Source organism: Pseudoliparis swirei, chromosome 17 (genome assembly GCF_029220125.1).
Source record: "Pseudoliparis swirei isolate HS2019 ecotype Mariana Trench chromosome 17, NWPU_hadal_v1, whole genome shotgun sequence".
NCBI classification, from domain to species: domain Eukaryota; kingdom Metazoa; phylum Chordata; class Actinopteri; order Perciformes; family Liparidae; genus Pseudoliparis; species Pseudoliparis swirei.
In genome coordinates this window covers 13,385,777-13,402,718 of record NC_079404.1, presented here as the reverse complement: position 1 = coordinate 13,402,718, position 16,942 = coordinate 13,385,777, and the positions used below count along the sequence as shown (strand labels likewise).

The 16,942-nt window shown below is 43.0% G+C and overlaps 1 protein-coding gene across 1 annotated transcript in view; it reads right to left on the bottom strand.

Moving 5' to 3' along the window:
• The window catches only part of zgc:171482 (zinc finger protein), a 51,092-nt gene that overhangs the window by 19,330 nt on the left and 14,820 nt on the right, over window positions 1-16,942 (bottom strand). The window contains exons 3-5 of the mRNA XM_056435645.1: window positions 15,561-15,653; window positions 8,735-8,912; window positions 4,922-5,179 (exon numbers count right to left, since the gene is read on the bottom strand). Coding sequence (XP_056291620.1) covers window positions 4,922-5,179; window positions 8,735-8,912; window positions 15,561-15,653 — 529 coding nt within the window. The remainder of the gene's footprint in view (window positions 1-4,921; window positions 5,180-8,734; window positions 8,913-15,560; window positions 15,654-16,942) is intronic.

The window sequence follows — 16,942 nt, the reverse complement described above, 5'->3', positions numbered from 1 at the left end:
GAGTCACTCTGCCGGCTTTTAGCGGTGATTAAGGACAACCAATCCTTTAGCTTACAAGAAAGTCACAACAGAATTGGTAGCCGGGAGTAAGTCTTGGTTTAAATGTTGACATTTTGCATCTATTATGAGCTATTAACTAAGTCTGGGTGTATATACAGTATATATATATATATAGAGAGAGAGAGAGAGAGAGAGAGATACATGCTGTTGTTCCTTTTCTCTCTTAATGAAGATGCTATTAATTGGAGAAGAGATGATTTTGTAAAAGAAAGGAATGATTCTCTCTCGTTATCCTTCCCTTTTCTCTTCCTCGTAATTCCATACTGCTGCAAGGATTACATAAAGAGGTCCTTGGTTGTATACACGATTAAGTGTGTCTGTGTGTGTGTGTGTGTGTGTATGTGTGCGCATACACAGAAAGGCAGGTTCCCTGCTTTTAGCCTGATTGATGTCACCTCCCCACTGCCCGGCCGAGTAGCACTGATGTACAATATGCGGCAGTTTGTGTGTGTGCCAGGAAATTTTTAACACACACACACGCACACACACTCACACACAGAAGCACATGCACAGACTCTGTGCTTTCGGTTAATAAAGCAGTTCTAATCCATGTTAATTACATGCATTGAATGTGTGCATGCAAAGAAACTGACAGCACTGGTGTTGTGAATGTGTGTGTTTTTTTGTGAGCATGAGTAGTATTTGTGAGGGTGTTCTAAGCCTTGTTAATTACACAAGATGATATGCCAGCCAAGATTAAAGAGGGGGTGAGATGAGCTGTGGGTGCAGAGCTGGTTGTGACTGTAATGCACAGAGGCCTCTGGCACCGACGGTAGACGCCTAAATGCTTGTCAAAAAAGTAATGAGAATATTTTGTTTCCAGAGCCTTGTTGCTAAGAAATGTAACTTCTTCCTGCAGTTTCTGAGTCTGATATATTGTAACAATGCCTCAGCTCAGGCAACAATAATGACCCATTTAGAGCGCGCCGCTCTCGTTCTATGCAGTGCCAAGCTCCAACTGCAGCCTTTTTATGTGTGAGTCTCAAGCATTTACAGGTCGCGGTCAGCGCCGCTGATTGTAAAATCTATTGTTGCGTGAACATCGTTGGTGCAATAGTTGGATGGTTTTAAGATGCAGAGGGAGCAAATGAGCCTTAAACACACTGTCCGTAACATCCAGTTACATATGGATCATTTAAAGCTAAAGTTGACTCTATTTCCTGCTTCCTCCCTATGAACCGTGAGGGAAAATGAGAATCTCACTATATGGCATTCGTATAGTTTTATTCGCAGTGGAGGCAGACATACAAGTCAGAGCTCTTCTGAGCCTTTGTGCATTAGTTTAGCATGCGCTTTGCGAGATTAAAAAGGAACTGGATCCAAAAAGAAGCCCATTGAGATGGAATCAAAACCAACAGTCTGCAGCAAAAGTCTCACAGGAATATATCACAAATACCACAGCAGAGAGGCATTGAGCAATGGGGCGGGAGTCGGATTGAATCCAAGTGGAATTTTACAAAGCAACACACTTTGAAGCACCTAATTAGTTTAGCAGAAAACGGGACAGTAATTAGAAAGACCATCAGTTTAAAAATAGAAAAGATAACAAACAAAATAAAATAAGATTCTCTACATTTTTCACACTACCTCATTAGTTTGTATTGTTTGTCCTCTCTTCATCTTCACTAATTAATCCTTCTTTAACGCTGGTTATAGATGTGGGAACACGTTTGATGACGTATTGATTTGTGCTAAAATAAAATCTAAATTTTTTAACTGATATCAAAACCTTTCAGTAAAAATGTGCAATACCATAGTTTGGGAAATACAAACATGCTTTAACGTATCAGCCAAACTGCTAATATAATCATTGTTAAAGCAGTAAATGATTGTTGCTTTTTCTTCACATAGGCGCCACATAAACTTGATGATCTGGAGAACATATTGGCAAATAGTTCCTTATTTACACATGCAGCTGACACAGTGTACCTCAGCGTTCAGTTGGAGTTGTGCTTCTGCTCCACTTCTTATTCACCAGCATTAATTACTCACTGTGTCAGTGTGCCAATTGGTGTTGTGCAGGTAGCATTCAGCGGGTATAAATAGCAGCAGCAGAAAACACCACTGATGAGATAGGAATTGAACTGTGATACCCAGGCTCTGCTCTTCAATGCCTCCCGTGCATATTGTTTGTGTATAAGCTAGATTTGCTTGTGCGACTGGGTCACAGTGACGGCTGTCTCATGGGAATGCAGGTCAGCTCTGTCTCCCAACTTAGGCACAGTCATCAATTACACACCATTTTCATAGCTTTGGTTCTTCACCCTCTCTCATGCACTCTGTCATACACACACATACACACATAGGCAGTCACACACTCCGGTCCTCGACGCTTATCTCACTGCTTCTAATTAACTACTCAGCCTCGAGAGAGAAGAGACAATGCACTGGCTATGTCTTCAGGGGTTTCTACCCCTGTCGTGATTTATGTAAAAACACAGCCGAGTCAGCCGGGCTACTGCAACTCCCTCTTCCACCTCTGTAATCCATCTCCAAGGATTTTTTTAGAAAATAACGACAATCTCGTCCTCCTTTGTGCCCTGTCTGCACAATTTCACCAGAAAAATACAAGAGTAATAAAACGTATTGATATAAATGTCATGTGGATTTTGTGATATGTTTTGATCGTGAGAGGGTGAAAACGGGAGCAGGGAATAGAGGGAGAGAACAAGGGGTGAAAATGCAAGTACAAGTAAAGGTCAGTATCATGAATAGGACACAGACAATATGCCAGGCAGATTCTGAAGCCATAGTTTGGAAATAAAGGACATCTTGGCGTGTAAATAATTCACTGCCCACGCACACAAACTTTTACACAACACAAAAAGAAAAAGGAGGAATCTGCACTTGGCTGACACATACATCCTCATCCCCCCTCTTCTCTTAGCTCAGCTGCAGCCTCGCCTTGGACCCTCCCTCTGAGATTACACCCGGCACACCTGGGACTTCATACCTGAAGTGGTGATAAAAGCCAATCCGGTGTGAGAATCTTGCACTGATGCGTTTGACAATGGAGCTGCATCGGGATGAGCAACGTTTTCAGACTAAATGCAGCAGAACAAATACTTTGATGGCACATATAATAAAGCATGTCAGCGGCGAGCTCACTTAGACATTTTAAGCCAGTTCATTGCACTTTAAAAAAAGGCGGGATACATTTTGCAGGAGAGCATGAATGAGCGCATATGTTTATTTTATACTCACTATTTTAAATGTCTTCTGTAGTTTAATGCTGATATTTGGAGTCAAAACCTCCCCAAAAGCAGCTGAGGTTGTGGGATGTGGGTCACAGTGTGTGGATGGTGGACGATATACAACCTGACACCACTTAAAGCCTCTGAGCCAGTGTCGGCGGCAACATGACTCATGCTTTTAATATGATTGGCTTCTTGAGATGATGGTTTGTGTCATGGCACCTGGAGCACACAGTGAACAGCGTGGCTTTGGCTCTCAGGGGATTTTCATATTTGTTTGTAGCTGTATACGAGAGTGTTAAACTTGAATGTGTGCGCAGTGGAGGTGTTGTGTCGCACGAACGTTACATGTTGGTCTGCGTGACGCAGTGGGATGATGTTGGCCGATCTCACTTATAGGAAAAAGGAAGAGCACTTTCAGTGCCAACGACTATTAATATTCCCATTAGAATTCTCTTTTGGTTGAACTGTGTCTATGAAATGTAAATCAGTGTCGTCTTACTGCTTCATTTGTGCTTGGAAGTGTTTGTGTGGGAGAGGAAAGGACTTAAGGGGGAGAGAAAGACACAGAATAGTAATTAAAAGCCAGCACTCACTATGATAGCTGTAATTTGATCTCCATTTTACCAATTAATAATGCACATTAAGAAACAATTTCAATTTAATTATTTACCTAAGTTACAGATTTAGTCAGGATGTGTGAGACTCATGTTCACCCTTCAGCAATAGTGTGGAATATGTTGTTATTTAGCTGCCTGAGCTACTGCACTAGTCTGCTCTATGCAGCATGCTGACATCTGTGACCGTTTCACAGCTATGCTGAGGGGACTGTGACCCCAGACAACTGACACGGAAAGGTTAGTTTGTTGTAAACAGATACGAAAAACAAGATGTGTCAACATTTCTGTTGGCTGAGATATAATTATGAATGAGGGAGTGACAATATGTGCTTGTGGTGGTAGATGACCTTGCTCTTCCCTTTTATTGGCTTAGGCTCCAACCATTGAGATCACCCATTAAATAACTTTCAAAGGGTACTCTAATTGGGTTCTGATTGAAAAATCAATGGTAAGAGTTGATTCAGCAGAGGCCGGATTACTGACTTAGTCCGTCCCTTTGTTCCCTCTTAAGGGTCAAGCAAACATGCTGGCTCCTACAATGACAAGAATGCAACTCGACAGCGTCTTCTTGTTTGACCCACACCTGGTAATCTCTCGTGCTTTTCAAGATACATGCCCCAATCTGTTAAGTAGACTTTCTAAGACAAATCTGTAGCCCCCAAACCAAAGCCGATTTAAAGAATGTATTCCAACCATCCGTGGAACATTGCTTCTTTACAGAATATATAAACAGTGGGACAGTAGAGGGGATTGATCCACGGGAGAAGCTCTGGACTGATTCAATGGCAACATGTGGGCTTCAAGGACATAGGAGTCCGCCACAAAGAACTCATGATGTTGAAGAAATGTGAATAAGCTGATCTTTACAGTAGCAGGTTGATGGTGCTAATTTTATCTTTGTTATAAGTGGTGTAGCTTTCCTCAGAAGTCCATCCCCACAGATCTTGAATGTGAGCTCCCCCTTATCGTCTTTCCTCGTACAAAGTCTTAACACCCCTCCTGCCCTTCACTTGTCACTTGTGTCGGGCTCTGGGCCAAGAGGCTGACCTGTGCTCTCCGTGGCATCCAGACTGCCCGCTAGCTGCTCCAGGAGGCGCGCTCGGGCTGCGTTCCTGCGGTGTTTCTTGCCCTCGTAGTGCTGCTGGGCCATCAGCGGGTTGTTGAACCAGGCTCCACACAGGCAGCAGTACTTCCCGGCCTCTCTCCCGCCGTTTCCGCCGACCCCTGCCAAGGGCCAAGCCAGGTCAGGGGTAGGAGTAGGGCACCCAGCGGGGTCTGTGGGCAGCGGGGTGGAAGGGGAGGAATCTGGGGGGAGAATATAACAGATAGGAGGTAGAGAAGAGGGGTGAGGGATTGCAGAAGGAGGAAGGGGAGGAAAAAAGGAAGAGAGTAAGTGATCATTTTAAGATACAATCAAAGGCAATGGGAGTTTTAAGTTTATGGAATTCACATGAATTCATATGGATTCATATTCACACAGATGCACACGCTATCTTTCTTGTACACACACAGATACAATACCAACAAGTAGTAAAGTACTAATGGAGAGAGCAAAGAGCAAGAGGCTGCTGCAGGCCTTCATCTGTGGAACATGACGAGGGTCGCGAGGAAGCCGTCCGCACTCTGGGGACGAGTCTGAAAGTGCTTTCTACGATCTCCTGTACCTCTGAATCTTCCTGCTTCATTTTCTTGTGAACTACATCTCCTCTCCTCTTCTCTCATCTCCTCTCCTCTCTGTTGGGGAATTGAAGGGAAAAAGGGCAAACTTCCAGGTGACCTGCTACTCACTGGTTACCATGGTGATTGCCCATTTATAGCCAACAGGCATTGCCTTGTCCACAGGACGCGGTTGTGGTTCACGCAGCGAAGACTGCAAATGTGTGTGTCCGTGTGCTGTACACGTGTGTGCATGTGCGTGTGGGTGTTTGGGTGGCGGTTTGAATGCATATTCCACGCTTGAGAAATATTGTGATGACTTGTGTATGTGTATGTGTGTGTGTGTGTGCATGAATGAAGCTCCAGAATAGGCCGCTTGTGTGTGTAAGGTACAGTGCATGTACCAAAGAAATCCTCTCTCCCCAAACTGTTTATTTGCTCACATGAGGGGGTGTTAAGTCCACAGCCAACTGGTGTGAGAAAGCTCATAATGCCAGATGGCGTGTCCAAATGTGCCGATTTTCCATGCTCAACGTGTCAATGACTGTAGAGCTATAACGACTCTGACTACACAGCCACAAGTCAGACAGTTTAAACATTTCACATCGCAGACTCAAGCACTCATGTTTTAAGGCCCAAATGATTCACACCACGTCTTTCACAACAACCACCAGCTCACTGACCAGTGACTATGAGTGTGAGGTGTGTTCGTTGATGTATATTTTTGGGGTGTACGTGCCTGTCTTGACGAGACTCTAGCCCTGCACTCTGATTGGCTGCTCATACCTTGATGTGTCTTCAGGGCTCTGTTCACATAGTTACTGTATCTATGGCTGTGTCTCCGCTCATCTCACCAACCACACCCACTCACATTGCCTTCGTCACACGATCATCTCACTTACAAAACCCAACCCTCTAATTCTTCTACTGTCATTGCATTTTATTTATTTATATTTATCTCAGAGAGGAGGCCATCCTAAAATCTCTGGTGCGGCATTCCTGCGCGTTAGTGTGTGCCCGTGCATGAGTGAGGCTCCTGCGCCCTGACAGCTCTGTGGAGCAGTACGTGCTGAGCAGCAACAAGAAGAGATCCTCAGGTGTGTTTTTTCTTCTTTCCATCCCTTGTTTCCCCACCCTTTCCTGTCCTATGACTATGATCTTTGCACACTGGAGCAGAAGCAAGTGTTTTTCATGGAGCAGGGCACAGGGATTGTGCATGATAGTGTGCATGAGGAGGAGGTGGTTTGGAGTGTGTGATGTGTGAAAGGGGGAGGTAACACAGGTAGTCTTTGAATTTCACCTCTCAAGAGCTTCTTCAACACACACCGCCTTTACTTTCCACACCCTCACTGTGGTTGGTGCAGTGGCTTTGAGTGTGTGACCTGAAAAGTAAGTGACTGTCCAATATAAAAGTACATACATCAGTCCCCTTGCTTATGCTTATTTTTCTGACGATTGTGTGTGTGTGTGTGTGTGTGTGTGTGTTTACATGTGCGCTCAAGCCTGTCAGCTCAGCTGTGCATCCTCTGTAGAGCGTTTATCTCAGAGTGATCATGAAGGCTCCTTTTGACTTTAATCTTTCCTGAAATCCTCTTCTTCTCTCCCAGGTCACTCTTCCTCACTCTTCCTCTCTTGTTTCTTTTTCCTCCAGGTTCCACTGTCACAAAACCACAGAACTCCACGACAATGTCTCTACTGTAGTGACACTTTTACAAAGTAGGACAAAGTTTAACAACGTTACTCAGGGGCTAGATTATTCACAACACTTCATTCTGTAGCAATTGTGTGTTTATAGCTCTGTGAATTTTCACTTTGAATCCAATTTGAATCACATTATGTAAAGCTCCCCTGGAGACGAGTCACCAGCACCGACACTTAAAAATAAAAAAACAATCATGAACATAAACAAAAATATGAATTTACGGATGTCTTGATTTGTTTTTTGTTTTTTGCCTGTGTGCTTTACCTTCAAAGTGTTACCTCTTGAAGCGTGACTAAAGATTTCCAAATCCACTCCTGATAAAAATGTATGCTTTGAACTTAAATAATTCTCAGTCCAGTGACAAATGTTGCAAATCCTGAAGTTCATTACTGTGGTCTTGAGTCTTGAGGGAGGACAGGCTCTGTGTGAAGGCACCATGATTAAAATCCAATAGATGTATTGATCCGCTCAAGGATTGATCACAAAACCCCCAGTCTAAATACGGATGTTTTATGGATTATACGTGTCATGTTTCACTTGTCTGACCAGAAGAACGTCATAAACCAACTAGGTCAAAGAATCAGATTAATACTCCACTCCCTTGACTTCTTTTGCTGCTATTCCTGCTGAAGAAGTGCAATGGATCATAGCACTCAAGGTTCGGATCTTATCTTGGAGTCACGGATCATGAATCAAAACGTCACAAAATGAAAAAAGGGAGTAAATATAACTCCAGATATCTCTGATTAAATTTTTCTTAATTGCCAATAATAATTTCCAATCATTAGTGATCCATATTGGTAGATACAGATCCCTTGTTGTGTTGTTTGGTTATAACAGCTGGTCTACAAGGCGCTAAGAAAAATGGCCCACTGTTCATCAAATAATTTCCACTGCTCCATAGTCAGTGTCTTCCTTTTACTTTAATATCACATAACATCATTTAAATTATTAGTAAATAAAAGATTGCAATTTATTGTGATAAAATATTGTAATTGGAGTTGTAATGATTATAAGCTGCTTAAATCTAGTTAAACAGATCATAATTAACTCTCTAATATTTATTTGTGTTGCTGTGAAAACATCGCTTTCGGACACGTTTATTTAAGTTTCTTGCCTAAATTACATTTTACGAGATGACCTGAATGCATCATACAGTAACTGAACGGAGCCTTTGAACATTCGTCCTTTGAGGTGATGCCATCGTTAGCTTTGCTGTTAATTTAAATAAAGATTGGTCGTTTCAAATGTAACATTATCAGAAATGTGCCCAACAGAGAACATAAATACAAATGTCCTGATTGCATTTTCTTTACTGAATATGGGATTGATCGGATCATGGATCGGCAATGGTCCGTTCCACCATTGTCGTCAGTCCCAACACTATCAAAGCAGTGGAGCTCAAATACTTACAAAATCTGTGCATGTTTGGATGTGTGAGTTTTTGATCTTGTTGCAGTAATCAAGCCCAGACAGCGAGACAGATAGAAGGTGGGAGATACCTGTGTTTGTCGGGCTGGTCATGGCTGTGGGAAGGCTGGTCGGCTCCCCCAGCACCAGGCGGACTCTTTTGGCGTGGGTTTTGCCCTGGTAGTGCGACTGGGCCACAATAGCGGAGGTGAAGAACATATTACACAAGGTACAGCACTTGTTCCTGTCCACTTCTGTCTCTGCACAGTCCTACAGTAGAAGAGTAGTGGGAGATGGCAAAAGCAAGTGGCGGAGAGGGAGAGGTGTTATGAGCCACAAATGGACCACAGGGAAGGAAAGTGTGAGGGGGGTGAAAAGGAAAAGAGAGTCGTTGAGGAGAAAGGAATGATGTGAAAAGAGAGTTAGAGAGAGGTGAAGGTGAGAAAAGGAGAGAGGAGGCAGGGGGAGATGAGAAAAGGAAAGTTGTACACCCTGCGCTGACCTCCTGGGCTTTGTCAGTTTCTCTCTCAAAACACACACACACACACACACACAGCAAATGGAAGGCTGATCAAATATTCATCGGTCTCGCTGGGCTGAGACTGTGGCTCGGCCCTTTCACCGCTGCTCGTTCATTACTAATGATGAGGGAGAGTTGCTCCCCACGGGAGGTAGGGAACACAAACAAAGAGACCAACCGCCTGATTGACACCAATGTACAAATACACACACACACACATATGTTCATCTATTTTTTTCTGTTTGTTTCTGCCCTATTCATCTCAAAGAAAACCCCACAAAAGTATGTAGGATGCATGTCCGGAAAATGACAGTAATTCAGTAATCTTTAGAAATGATCCCAAAGTGCCAGTCATGATCGACGGAGACATCGCACCTGTCAGTCAAACCATGTTTAAAACATTTGAATGAAAATCCGATAAACAATAAACTGTGTTGAATTGAACGGAGCAGGAGAACAACAGATAGCAGAGACACTGTGAGGCCATCACTCATGGTTTGTACTAAGCTCCTTGTAGTTCCAGTTAAAGGAAATCAAAACGGCATACAACACCGTGTGGCAACAGTTTTCTGAAGGCCCTTTCCTGTCGCCACAAATAAACATGTTTTTTCTTCTTCTAAGTTTGTAGAGAAAGGCATGACCACAGCCCAATTCAACACATCTGGGATGAGGACAGACAGTGAGCCAGGTCTAGCGGTATCATCTCACGCCAGTCCCACACCTCACCAATGCCCTTGTGGCTAAATCAAAGTAAATCCTGGCAGCCACGTCTTCAAAGTCTTGTGGACAATCTTGTCAGAGGAGTGGAGGTTGTTATTGCAGCATATTACGTAATAACCCGTTTTGGACTGAGCTCTTGCTGAAAAACAATCCCATATGGTTGTGATGTTAGAAAGCTCAGATATATGAATTAAAACAGTGACTGCTGAAAATACAAAATTGAAATATGTCTTCAAAGACGGGCAATATGTTCCACCTTCAGTGGAACCTTTCATGTTCTACACTTTCACAACCCTTCCCCCAGTTGCCTTCTTCTTCTCTCTGCTCCGATTGAACCTACACCTTCTCACTGTCTGTTCATCCAGGCTTTAATTCTGTTTTAGTCTCTTTAGTTGCTGCCTCTTTTCAATTCCATCTATTTGTTTGCACATCTTTATTTCTGTCTTTTCACACCAGCGCTTTCTCTGGTCCAGGTGTCAGTCCACAGTTGGAGGAGAGGAACCTTGGTCTCTGTGAAATAGAGGACAATAATAGAAAAGTGTCTGTGACACCATATCACAGTGTGTGTGAGCGAGCTGTTTCTCTGTGTTAATGTGTGTTAATGTGTGTGTGTGTGTGTGTGTGTATGTGTGTCTTGTGTCAGCACTGCTGAGCATCACGGACAGTGGACGTGAGAGTTGAGGACACCTCTACCTCCCAGGCGCTGGCTTTGTCTCTCAGCTGTCTCATCTCTCGCTTTCAGTTTCCTCTCTATTTTTTCTCTCACTCTCTTCTCCTCTTGCGCTTTGTCTTTCCTTCACTCTCAGACTTTCTCTCGCTCTGCCTCTCCTCCCTCCCCCTCTGGGCACCAGTCTCAGTGACTCTCTGTGTTGTGGGATGAAATATTTATCTGTTTTGGCAGGCCCTCGCCACCCCTTCTCCACTGCCTCGCCTCCTCTCCTCTCATCTCCTCTCCTCTCCTCCCTCGTGTCTATCCCCGCTGTGATCATGATAAAGGCTTGCTCTGAAATGTCCCACACCCCCTTCCTCTATTTTCACCATTAATGCCATTTCCTTCTTCTTCTCAGTTGGTGCACATTCATTTGCTTTATTGGCGCGTGAAGCATTGTCGCATGTGGCAAAAGGAAGAGAGCGTGTGACTGTGATTTTATGTAAAAAATCTAAAAAAAAGAAAGTAAAAACAGCCTACAGTATTTATATTTATCTCATGATCTTTATTCGTGATGGCATCAGGGCATGGGAGACACTGCCAGTGCCCATGAGGACAAATCTCCTCCCCTCATTCACCCTTACTACATCCATTCCTCTCACCTATACACTTCACCTGCTTCCTCCTTACCATCTACCCGTGTTCTGTTCCACCTACAAGATAATGTGTGTTTTCTGCTCTGCCTCTTGTCTCTTTCACTCATCATCCTATTGTTCTTTCCTTCCACTCCCCTCTTTGCATACTGTGTCTACTTCTTGCCTCCCTTCTTGCATGTTTCTTTGACTCAGGACAAAGAGGCTGAGCTGATTCTGCGTGGCAGTCTGCAGTGGTCTCAGCAGAAAAGTAAAAGGATCAGTTGACAGCGACGGGGTTAAATCACAAAGAAGCATCTTCTTGAAAGAAGGCTGCAACACAAATCCTGTCGCTCAGTGACAGATGTTACTCAAGGGATTTAGTGACAGTGCGGGGAAAGTTTTAATCCATCTGAAGTGTGTGTGGGTGACATATGAATAAATGTCAGCTCATTACAGCTGCCACTCCACTTTAAACAATAAACAGCATCTGTGACTCACTGTTTCCCTCCATCGTCTGTCCGCTGGAAGTCATCAACCTGTCTGTTCCTTCACTTTTGATTTTGAGATTCCTACCCGTTCAGTATCCCTCTCTGTATTGTTGTCCTCACTTCCTCTACCTGTCGCATCTCACACATCTGCTGAGATTGATTTGCATGTGACCTAGTTGTTGAGTGGGTTTCTGTTTGTGTGTGCACATGATACACGTATGCCTGTTTATCCGCTGCCTGATAGTGTGCCTGTCGCAGAATGTTTTATGTTTGGGTGGCTTCTTCCTGCACCTAACAATAGATTCATAATTAGCCGCGTTAATCTTCCTCTCCTTCTGTTTTTCGTTCTATCTGCTCCTCCTTGCTTATCCCCCTGCTATGTGTCGAGGCGCTGTGGGAAACATAGCTAAATATACACATGGAGCAGCACAGGGAAACAGACGCTCTTATTTGGAGCTTGAAGAAGAGCTGAAAGTGTAAATTTAAATGGCCGACAGTGCACATTTAGCATTAGATGAGAATAGTTAGATGAGAAAAGTTGAGGGGAAATAACACTTTGGGTTATCTCTTGCCCTTTCTGCAGTTGGAAAACTGCACATACTGAGAGAGCAGTTTGGAGAATAGGATAGAAATATAGATATATTTCCTCCCATTTCATCTGGGAGCACCTTTACGACCTACTTTCTCCGTGTTTGTTCTGTGACGAACACTTTCACCTACACACAAATCTCAAGGCACGGCATTTTACACCGGGCAGACGCCGGTATTTCATTTACTCTGCAAAAGTGCAGTTTCTGCTGTTCCCATCGGACTGCACCATGTCAATCAATATGAGAACAGAGGGGCACAAGCACGGAGATGAAGTGCAGAGAAAAGACGTGCAACTCTTACCGTAGGAGGAAAAAAAGATGAAAGTGATAAAAGAAAAAACGTCCATCCCAAATCGTACGGTGAGAGCTTTATCTCTGTAGATTCGTTGATCTTATATCAGTTTTTCAAGCATTGTCAGATAATCAATGTCACATCTCTGCATGAAAGGTTATGAACAAATGTATTGCTGTGGCAGACGACCGTAACGTGTGTGCGCAAATGGTCTGTTTTGTGTGTGTCTTTCCCATATGAGGTGAAAGACAGGAGAGGCTGAGTCATTTAGAGAGATAAATGGAGACACAGGTGATAATATTTCACAGTGGCTGTGAGTGTGTTTGAAAACCCATGTGCCCTTGACGTACCTATTTCCTGATTGTCTGCACGTGTATCACCTCTTTAAAGCTTAGTACACAGCTTGATTTCAGAAAAATGGTTCAACTGGTTTTGTAGTAAATACACCAGGAAGGGTTCATTTTCAGTTTTACGGTATGAAATGATTTTGAACAGCTTGCAAGCTCGTGGGTTAGGTCTGCAACGATGGGACCAAAACAATAACTCATACCCCACCTGGTTGTTCTGGCTCCTGATATTTAACACTGTCAACCCAAATCTGTCTTTATGCGCCAATACGGCAGCGCCTTCAACTTGCATTATTTCTAATAATTTGCAATGAGAAAATGACTACAACTTCTTATTTAAATTATTACTTTAGTAGACATTGTAAACATAAACATAAACATTTATTATCTCTAGTTTTAAGTCTTCCTCCATACAGCAGGATGATAATTTACTAAATTGTGTTGTGGGAGTTGTCTGTGTTTCCGTCTTACCACTCTAACCACTCTAAGTGCATACCTGCAAACTCATGAGGGGTAAAAAAAAAAGTGACAAGGGGGGGGGGGGTTGTTTGATGACACCCTGAACCTTGAACCTGTTCCATGAGTCTGTTCCGTGATTCTGTTCCATGATTCTGTTCCATGAGTCTGTTCCGTGATTCTGTTCCGTGAGTCTATTCCGTGATTCTGTTCCATGATTCTGTTCCATGATTCTGTTCCGTGAGCCTGTTCCATGATTCTGTTCCGTGATTCTGTTCCGTGAGTCTGTTCCATGATTCTGTTCCATGATTCTGTTCCATGAGTCTGTTCCATGATTCTGTTCCATGATTCTGTTCCGTGAGCCTGTTCCATGAGTCTGTTCCGTGAGTCTGTTCCGTGATTCTGTTCCGTGATTCTGTTCCGTGATTCTGTTCCATGATTCTGTTCCATGAGTCTGTTCCGTGATTCTGTTCCGTGATTCTGTTCCGTGATTCTGTTCCGTGAGTCTGTTCCATGATTCTGTTCCATGATTCTGTTCCATGAGTCTGTTCCATGATTCTGTTCCGTGATTCTGTTCCATGATTCTGTTCTATTAGTCTGTTCCGTGATTCTGTTCCATGAGTCTGTTCCATGATTCTGTTTCTTGAGTCTGTTCCTTCCTCTACCTGGTTGTCACGATCCTAAATGTATAACTTCTATACGATACCTGCCATAAATATCATGATACCCGATACCAGAATTCAATACAATACCATAAATACGATACTGGTATATTTATCTACAGTAGTAATCAAATAAAATAAAAATTTTAAAGCCGAAGACGGTCTCAAAAGCTCCGCAACTTAATGAAAGTTCATGAAAGTTAGTTGTAACATTTTGGTCACCAGAAAACGTCTTCATCATTCCTTTGTCCTTAGCTTCACCCTCTTGTTTCACTTCCATTAACACAAAACCAAAATGGCGACAGACAAAGTGTCCAACGTGAGGCTTTAAAATGTCAGTCCATAAACCAATGACGTCACTTGTGACTGTGTCCACTTCTGACATACAGTTTATGGCTTTTGTCTTGCTGGATGGTAATGATAGAAACTAAAATAACTTTAATCTGTTTCCTTTGAAGATGTTTGCTTGCTGCAGTAAACTCTATTCATCACTTTTCAAAACTTTAAATTGCTCATTCCTAAAGTGCAACTGCACATTGCAGACATTTACAAACATTTTAGTTTGAATTTGATATTTTCCTTTCAGTGGAGGTCGAAGGGTCATTGCTGTACAGAGATAATTGGCCCTGCACTCCTGCTCAAGGTCTTGGCTGTGGCACTACACGATGTATGGCGATGCTCCACCTCTTCCCCTCCTTCTCTCATCTCCCTCTCTATCTGGCACAGCTAGATTAGTCAATTAGCTTTATTTTTTCACCAGCTGTGTCCTCAAAGTGTGTACCATCTGTATTCAATGTGTGTGTGTGTGTGTGTGTGTGTGTGTATTATGGCATAGCACCCCAGATAAATGGGGCACACAACGTCCTATTCTAATGATTCCTCTTCACGATAGTCTATTATGTTGACATTTATTTTTCATACACACACAAACACCCATAAATAAAAATTATAAATTGAGTCAACCCCTGAATATTAGTTGTGCTTCATGCTATAATCCCATCAATTCACTGTGGACACAAATGCAATCTCACCATTTGCTCAAATTGCAGGACAGGATTCTAGAAATATACAGACACAATGGCCCACTTACAGCACACACTCGCAGAAAGACACACACACCTTGGTAATGTTGACTGACCTCCCTCGTCATAGCCTGCAAGAGCCCGATAAAGAGCTGCTTGGTGGCATCTGCCTCCACTAAATCTGGCCAGAAACACCACCGTTAAGGCATCACCTCCTTTGGGTATAGAATAGCGCACAACTGCACACAACAACTGCACACAACAGATCAAACACATATTCCCATGAGCATTTGGCTGCAGAAGCCGGCCCAGAAAAGAATATGACTAAGACAAACCATCTCTATATTATGTATGTGTCATCTACACTTTGAAAAATGCGAAAAATTCACACATTTCATCATGCAAACGATTGTCTTTCCTCAAACACCATCAGATACTTCAGTTTGTGATTACACTGCAGAGCAGGTCATTAAGTTCATTGAAGCTTAACACCGTATGCGATAAACACAGACACAGAAACACACACTGGGAACATACTGGGTTATCTGGCCGCAGTCTCTTGGAAGGTGGTCCTCCATCTTCGGGGTGAAGCATGTAGAACAGACGCACCTTGTTGGCATGCTTCTTACTCTGAGAGAGGCACAGAAACAGAGAGAGAGAACAGGTGTCAGCCAATGAACTGAAGTTTTATTTCATCAAGTGAGCCAAGTGGAAAAAAAATCAATGACTGTCACTCCACCTTGGCTGCTCCTTCCAAGCTTGTTATCTCTGTTTGAGCTGATGATGCTAGCAGACAGTTTGCTCCTGGCCAGTTGACTAACGGCCAGGACCAGCCTCAGCTTTCTGGGAGCCCTTAATAGGTTTTTGGGATAGGGGAAATGGTTGGGAGTTAAATATAATGACTCTCTGCTTCACCTATAAACCTACACACTGGGCCTGTAAAGTGCCTAAGGAAGTGAGGCAATAATTTGGAAAGCTCAGGTTACATTGAAACGATAATATCCTGGTGCCTGGTGTTTGTGCTGCTTACTAGTGTGGTGTCGATACCAGGATAAAAAATACCTCCAATACGTCCTAAACTTCACCAATCCCATATCACATCACCATACCATTTATCGACATACATTTTATTGAGTTACATTATGATGTATTCAGTCTCCATTCATTAGAAATGAGAAACTTGAATAAATAAAGTTGTTGAAGGAGATCTTTTCACAGAAAAATAAAATATATATTTGATAGATAGATTTGTTGTTGTTGTATTGGCCAATATGCAAGTTCAAGTATCAGGAAGGAAGAAATGTTATGGGAATATCTCTACTGCTTACCAGATGTAGAGCTGTTTGTGGGTGTTTTTGTTTGCCTCTGTTACAACCTATAGTATCTGCAATATGTATACATGTACAGCGCTGTGTTATAAGAAAGGACGTCGAGCCGTCCTTGAAGCTGCTTGATGTCCCTTTAACGGCTAACGATGAAAGTCACTGGACAGACTGCAGGGTAAAGATTAGTGCATGTGTGTGTGCTGAGACAGCGCTGTGTGTTTGTCTACAAGGTTGACACAGCTATCTTGCTCTATACATATCCTTTTTTTATTGGCATGCTGGGTGACCTTCACTCGGTTCTACTTTGTAACATCTATTATTATCTATACATTCCATTGTTTGGAGCAATCTGTCAGAAGCAAGAGTTGTCGCTGTCAAAAAGACTTTATCTTTCATGCCGGTGTAGTGAATGTGACATCATAATTCACCCTTGTTCCTGGTGTAGTTCTTTACACAATGATTAAAGTAATGTGTCACACACATCGGTGTGACTGTTCCGGGATCGCGGTCCCTTTAAGTGTTGTGTTGCTGTTTGTGACGTCGAGCCCCATGCGGGTTTGATATCTGGGCAGCGCCATCTTGTGTTCATTCGTT